The sequence below is a fragment of the Sylvia atricapilla genome, chromosome 11, assembly GCF_009819655.1.
Source record: "Sylvia atricapilla isolate bSylAtr1 chromosome 11, bSylAtr1.pri, whole genome shotgun sequence".
Classification (NCBI taxonomy): domain Eukaryota; kingdom Metazoa; phylum Chordata; class Aves; order Passeriformes; family Sylviidae; genus Sylvia; species Sylvia atricapilla.
In genome coordinates this window covers 11,765,471-11,781,877 of record NC_089150.1, presented here as the reverse complement: position 1 = coordinate 11,781,877, position 16,407 = coordinate 11,765,471, and the positions used below count along the sequence as shown (strand labels likewise).

General features: G+C 39.9%; 1 protein-coding gene across 2 annotated transcripts in view; it reads right to left on the bottom strand.

Annotated features, from left to right (window-relative positions):
• Positions 1 to 16,054, bottom strand: part of EEFSEC (eukaryotic elongation factor, selenocysteine-tRNA specific) — a 125,553-nt gene extending 109,499 nt beyond the window's left edge. Inside the window, exon 1 of one of the 2 annotated variants that reach the window (XM_066326669.1) lies at positions 15,876 to 16,054. Coding sequence is in view for 1 of the 2 variants with exons in the window: in XM_066326667.1 (XP_066182764.1) it covers positions 11,203 to 11,473 (271 nt within the window). In the remaining variant the exon portion in view is untranslated. Of the gene's footprint in view, positions 1 to 11,202; positions 11,500 to 15,875 lie in introns of those variants that run through there. The other variant, XM_066326667.1, reaches the window with a different exon arrangement.
• Between the last annotated feature and the right edge of the window lie 353 nt (positions 16,055 to 16,407).

The following is a 16,407-nucleotide window of genomic DNA, read 5'->3' as shown; positions in this document are numbered from 1 at the left end:
TAGGACTCACTTGTTTCTTCATGCAATGTAAGTAAAGAAACAGCTAAATTTATCTTCACTTTCATTTGTTTGGCTTTAAATTACAACAAAGAAAACATTAAAACCCACAAAAGCGGGGCTAGCTGTTACTAGAATAATGAACTATTTTATAATGTAAATAAAGGAAAAAAAAAAAAGTACTCTTAGGGATATACAATGAAAGAACTCCCAAACATCTGCCTCCGCATAATTTGTTAGTGAACACAGTTCAGTAATGAAAGCACCTCTGAGACAAACTTTCTGTAAAGACTGAATTTTCAGTCACTTGTTTTGGTTTTTTGGGTTTTTTTAAAAATAGAATTTAGCTTCAGTTCAAAACTCTTTTGTTCCCTCAACCAGAAAATTATTTTCTCTACACAAGTTTGGTACAGTTCAATTTAACCAAACACACTTCTTTTTTTTTTAAAAAAAAATTTCCCCTAAAAGCACTATGCAGCACCTCAAGACAGGTGAATCTCTTCCCACAAGAGACTCCAGTTCAACACCGGTTTTAGACAGACAAAGCCACCATTGCTGGATATGGCAATGCACACCAGAGAGAGTAAACAGAGACATCAACTACAAACACACGGGCCAACACCACCAGCACCACAACTTTTTTTTTTTTAATCACAGCACCTGAAATAATGGGAGAATCTCAGTTGTTAGTCAGGTGAAATACACACTCAGGCAAAAAAAATACTCATGATGGTCCCTCCTGCAGGGTGAAAACACATCAAACAGCAAGCAAATCCAAAGGACAAAATTACTTCCTTAAAAAAAAATTATCAGGGGTGTCTGACCTGTGACTTCTTAAATTTTAGACATACACAAGAATAAATATTTATTTCAATGGTTTTATTATTTGCTTTATTCACACATATATAAACAAACATATGTAATTTCAGTGTAAAACCTGGCTTTTCAGGCTGTAAGGAAATTTTTTTAATTAGGCATATGATCATATGATTTGAAGCTATAATAGAGCCAGATAGGGGCCAGCTCCACGGTCAAATGCCCAAAGCTAGTTCCTTAGGTGAACAGCACTGCTGACACTTGGTGGCTTTTTGTTGATAATTTTTTTAATATTCTAAACTGAATATTCATCATCATTTCAGAGATCAGAGAAAGATTCAATGCTGAATGCTCTTACGAATTATGACGTTACAGGATTTCTTTAGTCTCTAAATGCAATCTGGACACCTAAAATTAGATACTATTTGAACCACTTTCCTTATTCTCTGATGAAATGTGTCTTGGTCAGTTCTTTTGATGTCTTTAAAGGATACTTCCTAAATTAGAGTACAAACTCAAAATGTTTTCTACTAAACACACAGTTCATTGTTCTTTTCATAAATCTTCAGTTAGGGGACAGTACAGTCCCAAAATCGTGTACACACAGAACTGCACACTGAAGCCAAATAACAGAAAATACTTATCTGAATTTGTCCATCACACAGCAACAGTGCTGCACACGGACATTGCAATTTTGCAGGATGGGGCAATCTACCTCTACAAAGTCATCTAATTCATTCACACTTATGCTGGGTTCCTCCACAACCAGCATCATCACACTGGTGCCATCTTTGAAGATGCTGAACACCTCCAATAAGCACTGAGGGTTAACAGTTGCACTTGCTGATGAGTCCTAAGCCCTTTGCACGGGATCAATCACAGAAACCTCCCTCAGCCCACATTTATTACCTCTTCCCTCTGCTCAGCAGGTGATCAACACACAAGACCTGCTGCTGTGCCCACCTGACAGTGACAGCACAGAGCCAGAGAGGACCAAGCTGTGCCACACCGGCACTCTGCATGTGCACTCGAAGCCACTCTTTAAATCACCTCACACTAGAATGTCAACGTGGATAACCACTGCCAGAACACGACACAGAATACCCCCGAGTCAACCACAGCTTCAGGTAATCATGACCTCTCTTTTTACAGCATAAATGCATAATTTCCGCACCACTCTTTGATGAAGGGACCACAGACTTAAAAAGAGGAAACAATTACTGTCATTAGAATTTCACCCAAGCGTGAGATTTAATCTCAGGCCATGGTCTTGCCAGTGGCTGTGGGGATCTCAATGGAGACAAAATTGCTCTGTGGGAGAAAAAAAATGCCTTGATGATGACATTAGTCAGCAAGAGAGACTGAGCTTTGTCTTCATCCAACAGCACAGTCAAATACAAGGAAACCATTTTCCCTCCCCCTCTTCTTGATCCTAAAAAAGAAAACTACAACTTTGTTTTTCTCTCTGAAACGCAGTAGTTGCATACTTTCAAAAACTTTCTTCCCCAAAGCAATACTGCTGAAACGCTAGCTTTTAATATAAGAGAAGCAGATTTAAGCATGAATAAACATCTGTGACAAAAAAAAAAAAAAAATCGTATGACTATCCTTATTAATATCATAGGATATTAACTCTCAAGCACTTCTATAGCTTTTTTTTACCCAACAGGTTCTTCATGACCATTTCAAATTTTACATATACAGGAGAAACATATCTAAAGTACATTCACCTGCTCTACAATGCATTTAATGGAAGCAAGACTGGTAAAACTTGGCCGAAAAAAAAATTAAGGCAAAATTTAACAACTAAAAAGAGCTCCTGAGATCCAAGAATATCAACTTACTGTCATACACCAATCACATGTTGGATCCCAAATAAGACGGAAAACAAAGGAAAACATAAGCACAAAAGACAAGAAAAGTGCTACAGGCAACTGTATTAAAATCGTTTTTGCATTACTGCAGAAAAAAACAGATCTGCCATAGACAACAGTCATCATCATCATCACCCCCCCTATAACATGAAGTAAAAAAGGAGATTTTCAACAATACCATAAGCCCAAATGAATCATATCTTCTCTAGAGCCTGAGGTGAGGCAGCCTGGATTCTTACCCAGATCAACTTCTATAAATCTCAAAATTCAAATCTCAATTTTTATTCCTCCTTATCATCCTTTATCTCCATGATGCTCCTGAACACAATTTCCTTCATTTTCATTTAAGCTACCCCGTCTATTCCATTTCCTCTCCTTCTGCTGTTACATTAAACATAAATATATATTTATTATTTATTGTTTGTCCGGTACCAACTACCCCCAGTACTGGTAATGCTGATAATTACAATCTAACATAGGATTAATCAACCTAAATTTGAAACCGAGATCATAATTCAATTTGGAAGCCAACACTAACCATTTCATGTTCACTTGAAGAGAGTAGATAGACTGCATGAGAGGACTTTGGTAAAATAATTGATGAGATGGGAAATAAGAATTATTGGTATTTGTTTAGCCTGCAACACTTTCTGGAAGCAAATAGTTTAAAGGAAGCACTACAGAACAGCTACCTAATCTAAATTTTACAGATAGCACAAGTAATATTTTCTCACGAAATGCCAACTATCTCTGCAATCCCAGCTATCGTACAAGCTGTTCAAGTCTCCTTGCTTGCACTCAGTTTTACCCCATTATGAGCTGTGACCCACAGAACACGACATGTTCAAGAATCCAGCTGGAAATTACCACTGCAAAATATCTGTCCTTGCTCTTCAACTTTCCAGGCCAAACTTAGGGTTCCAAGGCAGAAAACAACTCACTGCCACAAGGAAAAACAGCTTTTTATTTACACTTAAGGGATTTCAGCAATGACAGCATGCAGGTTTGGTTTGCTCACTTAGCAAGATCTGTTGCATGTCTGCTTTACAATTATATGCTCAGTTTTTCCATCTGCATTTAGTTTTTCTAGGAGTTTTCATAAACAGTACTTTACAACAGCCATGCAAAAACAGGTTTTATTTTAAGTACAAAAAAACCCAAAACAAATATATTAATGAAATCCAGTTCATGGCTCCACCAAGCTAACTAGCTATTAAAAATTAGTTTATATATAAGCAAGATATCATTCTGCTTATATCTAGCATCTACTAATTGCAGACAATTTCTAAATCGAGATGCAGAACAAATACAATATAACCTTATAAGGCTGCTTTGTCGATTAGTAGACCACTGAGTTGCCAAATTGTACTATTTAGCAAGTGGGCATATCCATCATGAGTAAAAATGCTACTTTGAAAAATATGCTTTAAATTTACTTTGATAAGGATGATTTTAACTATAAATATGCTTCATATTTTACAGTAAGTTGTTCTAGATTTTATGCAGTTATTTATAATACTTCACTACATTAGCTGATATTTTAAAGCATCTAAAAATTGATTAACAAAGCTTCCCCGCTCTTCCAAACAGCTTACAAATTAATTTAAAGCAAGAATAAACATGAAGCAAAAGCAAGAAGTGGTTACTTTATGAATCTTTGCACACAGTATGCTGGAACAAAGAAATTCTGTTTTTAAACCAATAGGAAAAATGATCAAACAGACTTGAACAGCACCACTACAGAGCTTGGTTATTAAGCTTTCCTGAGAAGCTGTCATGGTTTTGTGTCAAATAGCACAGTTTTGTTGTATGCAAGCAAACAAACACAACCACTCAGAAGCTTTGTAGAAAAATTGTCATGTATTAGCAAGGGACAATTTCACATTCAAACAACTTTCAATAAAACCATTCCTGGTTAAAATCTACTTAAGATTGAGAATTCCATTGTAAATTTTTTTTATTTTTTAAATCCCACACAGAAACCAGTACATTTCTGACAAGATTCTAAGAAGCAGAAGAAGAGAATGTGATTATTCACTATAACTTTTGATATCTTCCCTTGCTCCTTGTAAACTACTTGACACAGAAAATGAACAGAAGACTCCTCCTGCTTTGGTCTCTAATATTGCCTAAGAGTTGTTGTTTAAGTTTAGAAAGTTGCAGAATGTGTAACTTTAACAGGAAAATCAGCTTCAAGTCAAAATTGCAGAAAAGGGCATAGAACAGAAATAACAGCAGCAGTCCCACTGGTGCATCACTCACAAAACTCACAGAAACAAGAAGCAATGCAATACATAGAAAGTTAGAGCCATTTAAGTTATGATATAGACAGGTAAAAACTTCACAAGACCCATATTTTAAAGTACCCTGATACATCCCCCCAAGTTTCATTCTACCCAATATCACACAACAAATCCTATTTCACACAGTAGTGGTTCAAAGCAGATTTAGTACAACTAGCTTCCTTTTACCCAGTTATTAAAAGACATGGGGAAATGGGGAAGGAAATAAAAGACTTGTGCCACTAAATTCCATGGTTCCCACATCAAACCAGGTGTTTTTTCTCACCTTTTACCTGTGTCTCCTGTCATGTGTAAGACAACATCCCACACGTTTTTATTGCTTAAGGTATAAAAAGCATAACCCAAATTATAGATGAAATAAGACTAACCTTCCTTAAAACACAGAGGATGTTTTCTTTAAGAATGAGAAAATTAACCCAGAGTTGTATTCCAAATCGTCTACTTAATTCTGTTTCGATTCACAGTGAGGTCACTCCCCCCATGCTGACCTGTTACCCTGAGTACTTGTCCCTAAGATCCTACATTGTAAGCAAACACTGCCCTCTTGTGCACTGCAACATCCAGGAGACAAAGTTCCATTTCGGGGGTTGTGGAGACCACGCAACAAAATTTTCATACTGGTTGCCTTTCTTGATGCATAGCTCCTCAATTAAAAAAAAAAAAAAAAAAAAAAAAAAAAAAGTGGCTTTCATTTTAAAATGTCAATAAAAATACTCCTTCGTGTTGTCAGACAAGTATCTGGCACCAGCCAAATTACAATGACTAAAAAAAAAAAAAAGACACTTTCAATTTCATCTACGGAAATAAAGTTTTTTTGAAATTTTAATGTAAAGCAGTGTCAGCAATTCACAAGTACCATGAACCCAAAGAGTCTAACGGCTTTTAGAAAACATTCCCATTGATGCTAGCTGAAGTCCCTTAACCCAAGAGTACCTCCACAACACCAACCACTGCATCAAGGTTTGTGGATAGGAATTACATTACACAAGAGTTGTATGTTGATTTTTTTAACATGGATAGAGTTGCATGTTAATTTTAATAACAGGGTTCATTATGTTACTCTCACTTCAAGCTGGCAGGCAAAGATCTCAAGACTCTCTAGTGACTTCTCTCTGACTAGAATGATATCCACTAAATACAAAGCACTGTTTCCCCCCATTCAACACCTGTACTCAACAGCAAGTCATCCACATATACATCTACAGCTCTAAAACTCTACTTGCTCACTCACCTAAAATAGAAAACAAAACAAGTACTGTCACATCTTCACAAAGGTCTCAACAAACAAAAGCTCACATCAAGGGAAGCATGTTTTCATTGCAGTAATGCAAAGGTAACTCTAAGTTTACAAATCCTCTTCAAAGCTTATAACAAACTCAGCAAAACAACTAATCTATGATAAAAGGGGGGGGGAGGGGGCATGTGATATGTTAATCTTACAAATAATCTGCATCTGACTGAATTTGAATGCTGGTAGCAAGACCACATTTCCCTTGATCTCACAAGCCTGTTTTCATTGTACTCATTTGCATCAGCAAGACTCGCTTTTGCTATGCTCATTTCCCTCTCTCCAAGCTCCAGTGAAAGTTCAAAAGTCTTGGCCCCTCCAATGTATCAGGTATGAATTAATACCCTTCCTTAGCCGAACACAGAAGCAAAGTGGAAACAGACACTTGCAAGGCAGTCTTCTTTGAAAGGAACTGCAGGGACAAATGGTGACAATGAAGTTCCAGTTATAAAGTAAAAAGGTCAAAGGTTCATACAGGCATAAGGATTACAAAACTACAAGTTTGTCAGAGTTCCCCCCAGCCCAGGTTTAAACAACCAGGGTCAAGCAGTAGCTTTCCAATTAAAACCCTATAAATGGATACTCTGTCCTTTGAACTTCATTGGAAAAAAGAAAAAAGAGACAATTTTCTGATTTAGAAGTTCTTTTGAGGACCCATCTTGAAATCAAAGAGATAAAGGGCATCTGACAACAGCTCACCTAAAGCAAACACTCCGTATCCCTTGGCTGCCTGTGTGGGGGAAGTTGGGATGAGGTAATCATGTTCTCCTGTATTAGTGTGCTGACCCTTTGTAGGGCATGAAATTAACCATCAGCAAGGAAAAAATCTGCTACTGCTTAAACTACTTTGCTACGCAAAGTGGTCTTAAAATGAAATATGGGGATTGAATTTCGTCTGGCAGATTAACTTGTCTAACCTCTCTGCAGGCATCCCTTCCTGCTGAACTCATTTGAGAAACTATTCCAGACCCTACTGATGCACAGGTCTGTGAAGAACAAATGTAAAAGCAACTCTTATTTTATTTCAATGACACTAACATCAGCTTTGTGGAAGATCAGGAGCTCAACATTAACAAAAGAACAGAAGCATTAAAGACTCCACAGTGCTGTGACAGAAACTACCCCATCTCAGCGTGGAATTGTATCAAAAATTCCACTCTACATCTCTACAACAACAGAAGAATGCATTAATGACAAACATCAGTCCTGCATCTTGAGTCATTCCTGCAGTGTACAAATCAAGTGTAAGGCTGGATGTGGGTGCTTCTTACTGCTTGGGATAAGATAAGAATTGGCTCTTTAAGTTCAGTTACTCAGGTTCGTTTGCTCTCCTTAGAAAGTCAGGCACAAATGGCTCTAAATATTGGTTTTGTTGCCTTGCTTGAGACAAGATCCTGCTAAAGCACAGGAAAATTCTGAAATTGTGTTTTAAAATAAAGAGTTCTGTTCTTATGGTTTGAAAGAGTAAGATAGAAATACATAGCACAGTCCAAGCCACACAGCTACTCACAATAACTTAATGCCTTCCTGCCAGAGACACACAAGAGCCTTAGAAGAATATAAACCCATATGGTTTGAATACAAGTGAAAGGCATGATGAACTGTACATCAAGTGACTATTACTTATTCCATTCCAACCTTGGCTATCACCTTCCAGCTAAAACTTAAATAAAACATCTTAGGTGAAACTGCCTGCAACATTTCAAATTCCCAGCATGCAGGTTAAAAAAAAAAAAAAAAAACAGCCTCACCCAAAACACAGCACTTTTGATTTAACACTTGATACATTTTGTTTTCAAGGACAAGCTTTGCAAGAAAAGTGTAGCCACACAGAATGAAATATGACTTCTATTTTTCATTCCATTTGGTTACTGCTCAAATATTCTGCATTCATTTAATCCTAAGGTATTGTGTCTGAACAAGCATCTTGTGAGTGACTGCGAAAAGTATTCACAAGGTCAAGCACTACCTGGCACAGCATGACAAAAATGCAGTACTAGATTCTGACATGAAAAAAGACACTTCAGGAATTAGCTACATAGAGAAATGTGTTAAAGAGTAGCAAACAGTAACATTTCATCTGTGAGCGAATTTATCAGATTTGTACAGCAAAGGAATTAACCCTTAGCAGCACTCTGGGAGACAGTTACAGGAGAGATAACTTGGGACATCACTGGTGAAAATGGCACTTTGGAAGAGAAGAGCCAGAAAGTGACTCCTCAGAAGGAAATCCTTGAGCTCCTCATGTCATGGGAGACCTGAGTGAACAATTCTGGTGCTACCCAGCCACAGCAGATGGTGTTTCCATGAGCTGGGATCACTCAAGGGGAAGCCAACCAGTTTAGCCCACCTTCAGTGAAAAAAGAGAACTGCAAACAAGAAGATACAATAACATTTTCACAGCAGTAGCTTCTCCTGCAAACCCTGCATGCACATGACTAACAGAGTTCTGAAGCAGCCCTCTCATCTCTGCTGTCAGTCCATCTTCAAAACCCTCACATCCAGCTCCCTTGCCCACAGGCATCCTACCTCCAGTTTTTCTGCAGATCAACTCCCACCTATAGCTACTCCAGGATTTGAATTCAGAACACTGATATCTTAAAGAGGTACGGGAAATCTGAGGTGCAGAATAAACACAGGAAGATAAAGTACTTTGCACTTACATCTGATTGAAAAACCATACACAGAGAAAACGTGTAGTAACACAGAAATCACAGAGTCCATCAAAAAGTAAAAGGTAGTGGCATTCCTGGTTCCAGAGAAAATGTTTGGAAAAGTCAACCCTTAAAGCTTAGTGATGAGGAAGTAGATGAAAATAACCTACATTTTTCAAGTAGCATTATCTGGGAGGACTCACTTTCCATTTCTGAAGTGATGAAAAAGTTGGCATTATTGAAATGCACATAAACACCAAAGAATGTGCCTGTTACACAAGACATGCTACACTTCAATTTGAGTTTCACCAAACCTGTAAGCACCCAAACAGTCCCACAGACACAGATCAGGTTTTATCATCAAGGTTTCACCTTTCAAACTTGGTAGTAAAAAACCTATTCACTATCAAGATACATTGATGCTATCAAGCAAAAAACTGAAGTTCCTAATCCTTTAAACTATTAACACAATACTGTATTTTCTCTACAACCCTTTTTAACACACAGAATTGCAGTAAGTCACACTAATCAACTGTTTTACTTCAGTAAGATATATAACCTGCTATAACTGGAACTAAGCGAGTCTGATGTACTTATATAGACTAGATATTAAGAAAAAAATTTTACAGAGAGGGTAATAAAGTACTGGAATGGTCTGCCTGGGGAGGTGGTAGATTCACCATCTCTGGATGTGTTTCAGAAAAGACCAGATGTGGCACTTGGTGCCATGGTTTAGTTGAGGTTTGGGTTAGGTTGGACTTGATGACCTCAGAAGTCTCTTCCAACCTAATGATTCTGTGATTCTGTGTCTGAATTATCATCTATAAAGAATTATTTTTGCTGGGAAGAGAACTCTATTGTCATCTCATCCCATTCATGCCTCTCTTCTCCCTGCAAGGCCTCACAATAAGCAAATCTGAATAACTTATTCAACTGACAACTGTGACTAAATAGTTCGAAGATCTTCATAAAAATAACAGAAAGCAATGAGAAGTCTGTGTATCAAACAACCACCCCAAATAAGTGCTAAAGTGACTGAAAACCAAAACTAGTTAAAGCTGATTTCTAAGTTTTCCCACGTCCCCTTCATGAGAAAGTTTACACCATTCAGATTCATTGCTTCTGGCAGAAAGGAATGTCCGACTACAAATGACCCCTCAGTACATTCAAGAAAGAGCTGCCAAAGTCAACTCTGCTCTCCAGAAGATAATCAGGTGGTTACAATTACTAAAGAATGATAAGGGACTGTCAAGTACAAGAGATGACTACAAGACCACAGGTTTCTGGAATAAAGCACACAGCCACTCCTCCCTTGCAGCTGTGGAACACACATTGATGATACAGAGCATTTTACTGCTGGTGAAACCGACAAATAAGTAAATATTTATTATCCTACCCACAAGAAGCACAACTTAAAAATAACACAACTGTTCAAAAGGGGGTTAAATTCCTACATCATGACAAGTAACTCAGCCCAATCTCAGTATAGCCAAGAAACACTGTGTTACAAAACTACGACCACGTTGTCATTAGACACTGGCAGAAGAAGCGCAGAGGAACTGAACTTGCAGGCTGATCACTGCAGTTGCATCAACCTGTGACTACTTTAAACTCCTGCAGCTGTGACTCCATCGTATCCTTAGTCAAGCACCGACCACCTCTTACACTCTCTGGAAGAGAAGGAAGGGGCAGATGGAACAAACTGAACTAATTTAAAATGAGTCCTAATGCAAACCAAATTAACTTGCTGATATCACCTGTAAAGACTAAAATGAAGAGTTACCAAAATCCACGAAATTATTTCTAAGCCTAAAATTATCATGCTACAACTCCCTAGTCCTCCCAGACAACATGGGCATGTCAACTACATCACAGCTCTCAACTTACAGGCAACGTCAAACTCTGACAGCTTTAACAGGCAAAAAAATAGAAACTGATAAGGCTCTTCCGTGCCATTAGTAAGGCCTCCATACACAACAAATAACACATTTTTTCCGATTAGTGTAAACAACCTGAGCGTACCCGACCATCCAAACAGCACCCCAAGAATTCACATTGTAAAAAGTGCTTTTCTATGAGCGCTGATTTTTATTTAAAGAGCAGCTACGAGCAAGCGTAGCGCAGTCACAGGTCCGCGAAAAGCTGACCCCGCCCCGGCGTGTCGGTGTGGGCACGGCGGGAGCCCCCGAGCGCAGCGGCCCCCGGCCGAGGCTGCAGCGCCCCGGGAGGCACGGCAGCCACCGGGGCGCGCCCCCCCGCGCTCCCCTTACCGCCGATGATGGTGCGGATGAGGGAGGCGTGCCCCGGGCAGTCAACCAGCGTGAACTGGAGCTCGCCGGGCCCCGGGCCCAGGTGCGGCGGCAGCGCGGTGCGCAGGCAGGAGAAGCCCAGGTCCAGCGTGATGCCCCGCGCGCGGCTCTGCGGCGCCCGGTCGAAGGCGGCGGTAGAGCCGGTGGTGCTGAGCGCCCGCGCCAGCGCCGTCTTCCCGCTGTCGATGTGGCCCAGCACTCCCACGTTCACGTTGAGGACGCGGGCGGCCATGGCGGCGCTGCGCCCGCCCGGTCCGTCCCCACAGCGCCCCTGCGGCAACGCGGGCCCCGCCGCCGCCGTTCCGCCCGCCGGGGGCCCGTGCGCGGGGAGAAGGCGGGCAGAGCCGGCGGCGGGGAGCTCGCCTCTCTGCCCTGCGCTGCCCCGACCGGGCACCCCCTGCAAGGAGAGGCAGCTTCAGTGGGTCACTTTCATGGCCACATGCCCCGCGGCTGCGGCCCCTGCCCGGTGTGTGCCCGAGGAGGGCTGGGCGCCCGCCGCCCGCGGTACGGAGCTCTGTATTGGCCCTGAGCACCCGCGCCTCGGCTCGCATCTCGCCGGCGCTGACCGGGCGCTGCAGGGCCGCTGGAACCCGCTCACCGTCACATCTCCCGCTCCATTCGGCCGCCCCCGAGCAAACCCCGGTGCTGCTGGAACTGTGGTGACCAGGTTGGATTTCAAAGTCACATGGACACTGCAAACCCGCGTGAAAAAGCAGGTCGCGTTTGGATCGTTTATTCTTCTTACACTTAATAAATGCTAGACTGGCATAATTCATTTTGCTGTAAAGGGATATTTAAGTTAGGTCAGAAGCTGCTTTAAAAATCATATCCTTAATGAATTAAGAATCCAAGATTATAACAGTGATGAACAGCTCTCATGAGAACCACCACTACCACCACCAAAACCGACAAGAAGGTGAACACTGGAGAGCCTCAGGGCACTTCAGAGGCTAAGGGCATGATTCCTTCACTGATTCAAGTCACTTCACTTTACTGAGAGCCCAGGGAGCTAAATGCTCTACTGGATAAAGCTTAACACTTGTGCTCGGCATTTCAATAGCGGCTAGAGAACCCAAAGTACCTCCCAATGATTACAACTCTTTACAAGCCAAGAAACCATCTGTGTCATGGACTTCCCACAAGTGTCAAAGTGGACTAGACTTGTTCTATATTCTACTTTTTTTGGGTTTTTTCCTTTGGGAGCAGTGCAGTTGCTTTTCTGCTCACTCTGCAGTAATACATATTTCTCACAGTAATAACATTCACATCTGAATAACTAATGAATGAGCCAGAAGTGTAAAATTACTCGCCTAAGGCTACCGTCAAAATCATGGATTTGGTTTTTAGGCTTTGACTCCAAACTCCAGGCTTTTTCTTACAAAGAAATCTGCTTTATATACCAACACTTTCAATATAAAAGAGTTTGGTTTAAAGCTGATGCAAATTATTCCTCCTTCCCAAACATATGGAAGTCAAGATGACAGAATCAATGACTCAAATGAAAAAGGGGAGAAAATTGCATTTCTTCCTAGCACTCAATGCTATTTGAGAGACAACTGTCTCCCTAAAGGAAAGATGTGAACTCTCAAGGAATACTGAGCTAGCCTAGCTAATCAGCTTCTCGAACAGAATAGTTCAGCCTGATGGAAGCTCTGGCATGGGAGCCAAATTAAGCATAATGTCACTTTTCAGACCAAGTTCCCAGGCTTTGAATAGTTTCCTGTTAAACCATAAGGCACATACACACTTCCTTGTGCTGAATCTGTTACATCAATATGCACTTGCAAAGGGAAGGGAAAGTTTACACCAATTCCCATAAGGCCCTAAAAAGTCAGAATCCTCACAGAAATCCCTGTATCATATAACCTTATATACCCTATACTTCTTTTCTTTTAGCTTTATTAAATGAGTTCAGAAGGAAGAGGTGGGAAAAGGCCTGATTCTCAACCAGCAAAGGTGGTATCCAGAAGTCCTCCCAAAACATCTAAAATAACAGCTATTTTTCAAGAAGCCTTGACAATATAGAAAGGTCTAAAACTTTCTACAACTCTTGAGAAAACTTGCAATGAGGTCAAAGAGGTCCCATTTCAATACTCATAGAGTAAGAGGCCACGGCAGGGCTCATGTGAGATCCATTTTGGTCTGCCAGCTTAACAAAGAGATGCGTTTTGCTCAGCCAGAATTTAGAGGGATACTGGATAGAACTTACGGGATGAAAAAAATGCAATTCTTTCTGTTAGGGAAAAGTAAGGAAGGAAAGTAAAAATCCACAGGAAAACGGATTTCATTCCACTCCTCACGTAACAATAGTGGCTCTTCTTTTACTCTGAGTGACCTGCAAGGAGGAGTATCAGGTAGAAATGGAGGTTTGGTTTTCTCCCTTTAGACACAGAAAAGATTTGCAACTTTCTAGGTAGGGAAGCAGTTTCTTCTCTGTAGAGGGAAGGAAAATACTCAATGCCTACAGCTTTGTTGTTACCACTGAGATCATACTTCTTTCTCCAGGGTTTTAGAGCCTGTGGATTTGATTTTGCCAATTATTACTTGAGGAAATCTTACAGTGCACATAGTATGTGTGAAATTAATAACTTCAGTCACCATTATCAAAGAAGAAATCTGATAAAGACAGACACAAGCACTTTTACTCAGCATTTAGAAAGGTCAATTATGTTAGCTTGCAGAGTTTTAGAATTAATTACAAATTTGGAAATTAGGGTGTGGCATTTGGTAGGACACATCACTCCTATTGCTTTGAAGAATAGAAAAATAATCAGCTTCTTTTGCAGGGAACAAAACATGACATGACCACTAGCCCCATAACTCCCCACCCCTGCATGAAGGTCTTGGTATTACTAAGAGGGAGAGGGGAACCTGGCAAAATGAGGGAATCTCAACTTCTCCAGATTTTTCTACATATCTCACAAAATTTGTAGCATTTAGCTGTTTTCCTTGTTTTCCCCTAAACTAACCATTCTTCATCCCAGTTGTTCTCTCCTGTATGGAATTTCTTCCTTAAAACATGTTCACTTTAATTGCTAAAGTTTGTGGACTCATGGGAGAAAGGGCAGGAAGTCAGACTTTTGGGATAGAGTAAAAATGTAAAGGTCATTCACACACTCACACACACATACTCTCTCTCACTCCAAAAATAATACACTATTTGACAGTTTCAGGATTCAGCATGTCCCACTGAAATTTGAAAGCTTATGTGAAACTAGGCTACGTCCTGTAACCTCAAACATTTAGTCTAGGAAAACAGCTCTCAAGTCTCCAGCTCCCACATCGGGTATCGCATGACATCTGTGCCAAATAGAAGACCTCAAACCAGGGGGCAAAAGAAATGTTGGTAAAATGAGTTGATTAAACCTGGGGAATAACAGTTCAGACTGTTAGTGACAGGTATTATTTTTTCTGATTAGCTGGCTAGTGAAATATTAAATTATACTCAAAGCATCCATAGAATGAGCTGGGCAGAATGGTCGCACAACCATTATGTTCCATCTGGTGGCCTGGACAAAGGAGAAAGAAGTAATGGCTTGAAATTGAATTATTTTATCCTCCCTCTCTAATATGTTAACTAGTCAAAAAAATCACAGAAAATAATGTAAAAGTTGAGGCTTTATATTTCCTCATACTGATGCATCACAACACAGGACACCAGCTATAAAAGATGACATACAATATGGAAGTTCAGTTCTAAACTTCCCAGTAGTTCTACTTGTACTCTGCTCTTTCTGGGGAATAAATAATTAATCCTGTGTGGTCTGAAGGATTATTGTTTATTTTCCCTCATCTGAATGTCCTCTTTTGCCCCTCTTTTAACTGCAACTTCAGGACAACGCTCAAAGAACATATGGAATGTGTAAAACAATCAATACAATGAACAACGCCAAACCTGGCACAGTTAAGTAATACCTGTGAGTAAATAAGAGGGAGAAGTCAGCCTTACATTTATCCAGCAAACTACTTTTTACTTTTATTTCTATTGAGGTATCCTCTTCTACTACAAACACAAACCCAAATAATTTTATTCATGTTTTCTGCAGGTCAATATTAAAATTGTACCTTCATTATGGCAGCAGATTTTATTTACTGAACAGCAATGGTCAATAGCAGACAGAAGTTTTAGGCTCTAAATTCTGAGTTTGAGACATCTTATTGCTGTAGACAAACACTTAACACTATTTCTTATCCACTTTAAGCAGGCAAAATCTCTAATCAGTATTTCCAAAGTTAAATAATCTTATGTGGCATATCTGATTTTTATAGACATAGAACATTTCTATCCTTCCTCCCAGTTACAGTGAAGATTAACAGCAATTCTCTATTCCTACCATTTACGTTCCTGTATATTGAATTTAACCAAAAATAAATAGGCAAATACTACTAAATAGGCTTTGAAATACCACCATCTCAAAACCAGGTCTTGTTGCAACACCAAACAAGATAACACGGACCATATGGACAGGTTTAAGTCTAAGTTAACGAATTATTATGTATTTCAGCCTTTTGAAAAGGAGGGTCATACCTAGCCTGAGCCCCTTGATAGCAACATCACTGCCTTCAGAGCTCTTACCAGACTTGCTAATTATTCTTCTAGAACTGGCAGAAACTTGAACTCTGACCAGACTTACCCACAGCACTTGCGGCAGTTTAATGCACTGGAGAAATCAAAGTTGTATATTTGCTCTTCTACAAAGGAAGAAGTCTGCAGCTCAGTACCTATTAGGCATTTGTATTCTGTGACTAATATGACCCTGAGAAGATGTACACAGTCTAATGGCATACACACTTTTCTAATTATTTAAAGAATAGCTCGTATTTGTTAGTCAAATATTCTTAGCTGAACACTTGTATAGCAGGATACCCATAGAAAGGTGTTGAACCACACATGTGTGCAATTATATTGTAATTACAATTTTAAACTAGAGTATGTAAATATAACCTGACAGAACAATTAACAGAAAAAGAAAGCAACAATAAGTAAAGTCTTTTCTTTGCCAAATTACATTTACAACAAAACTAACGGAAGCTCTTGAACAAAGAAGGAATGAATAGCACGTATGTGGTTTACTGGGCTTTTGCAAACTGAACTCCCATCCTCCCTAAACTGCTCTCCAAACTAGCACTGTCACAAGACTGCTTTTGCAATTCCCCTGGCAGTGC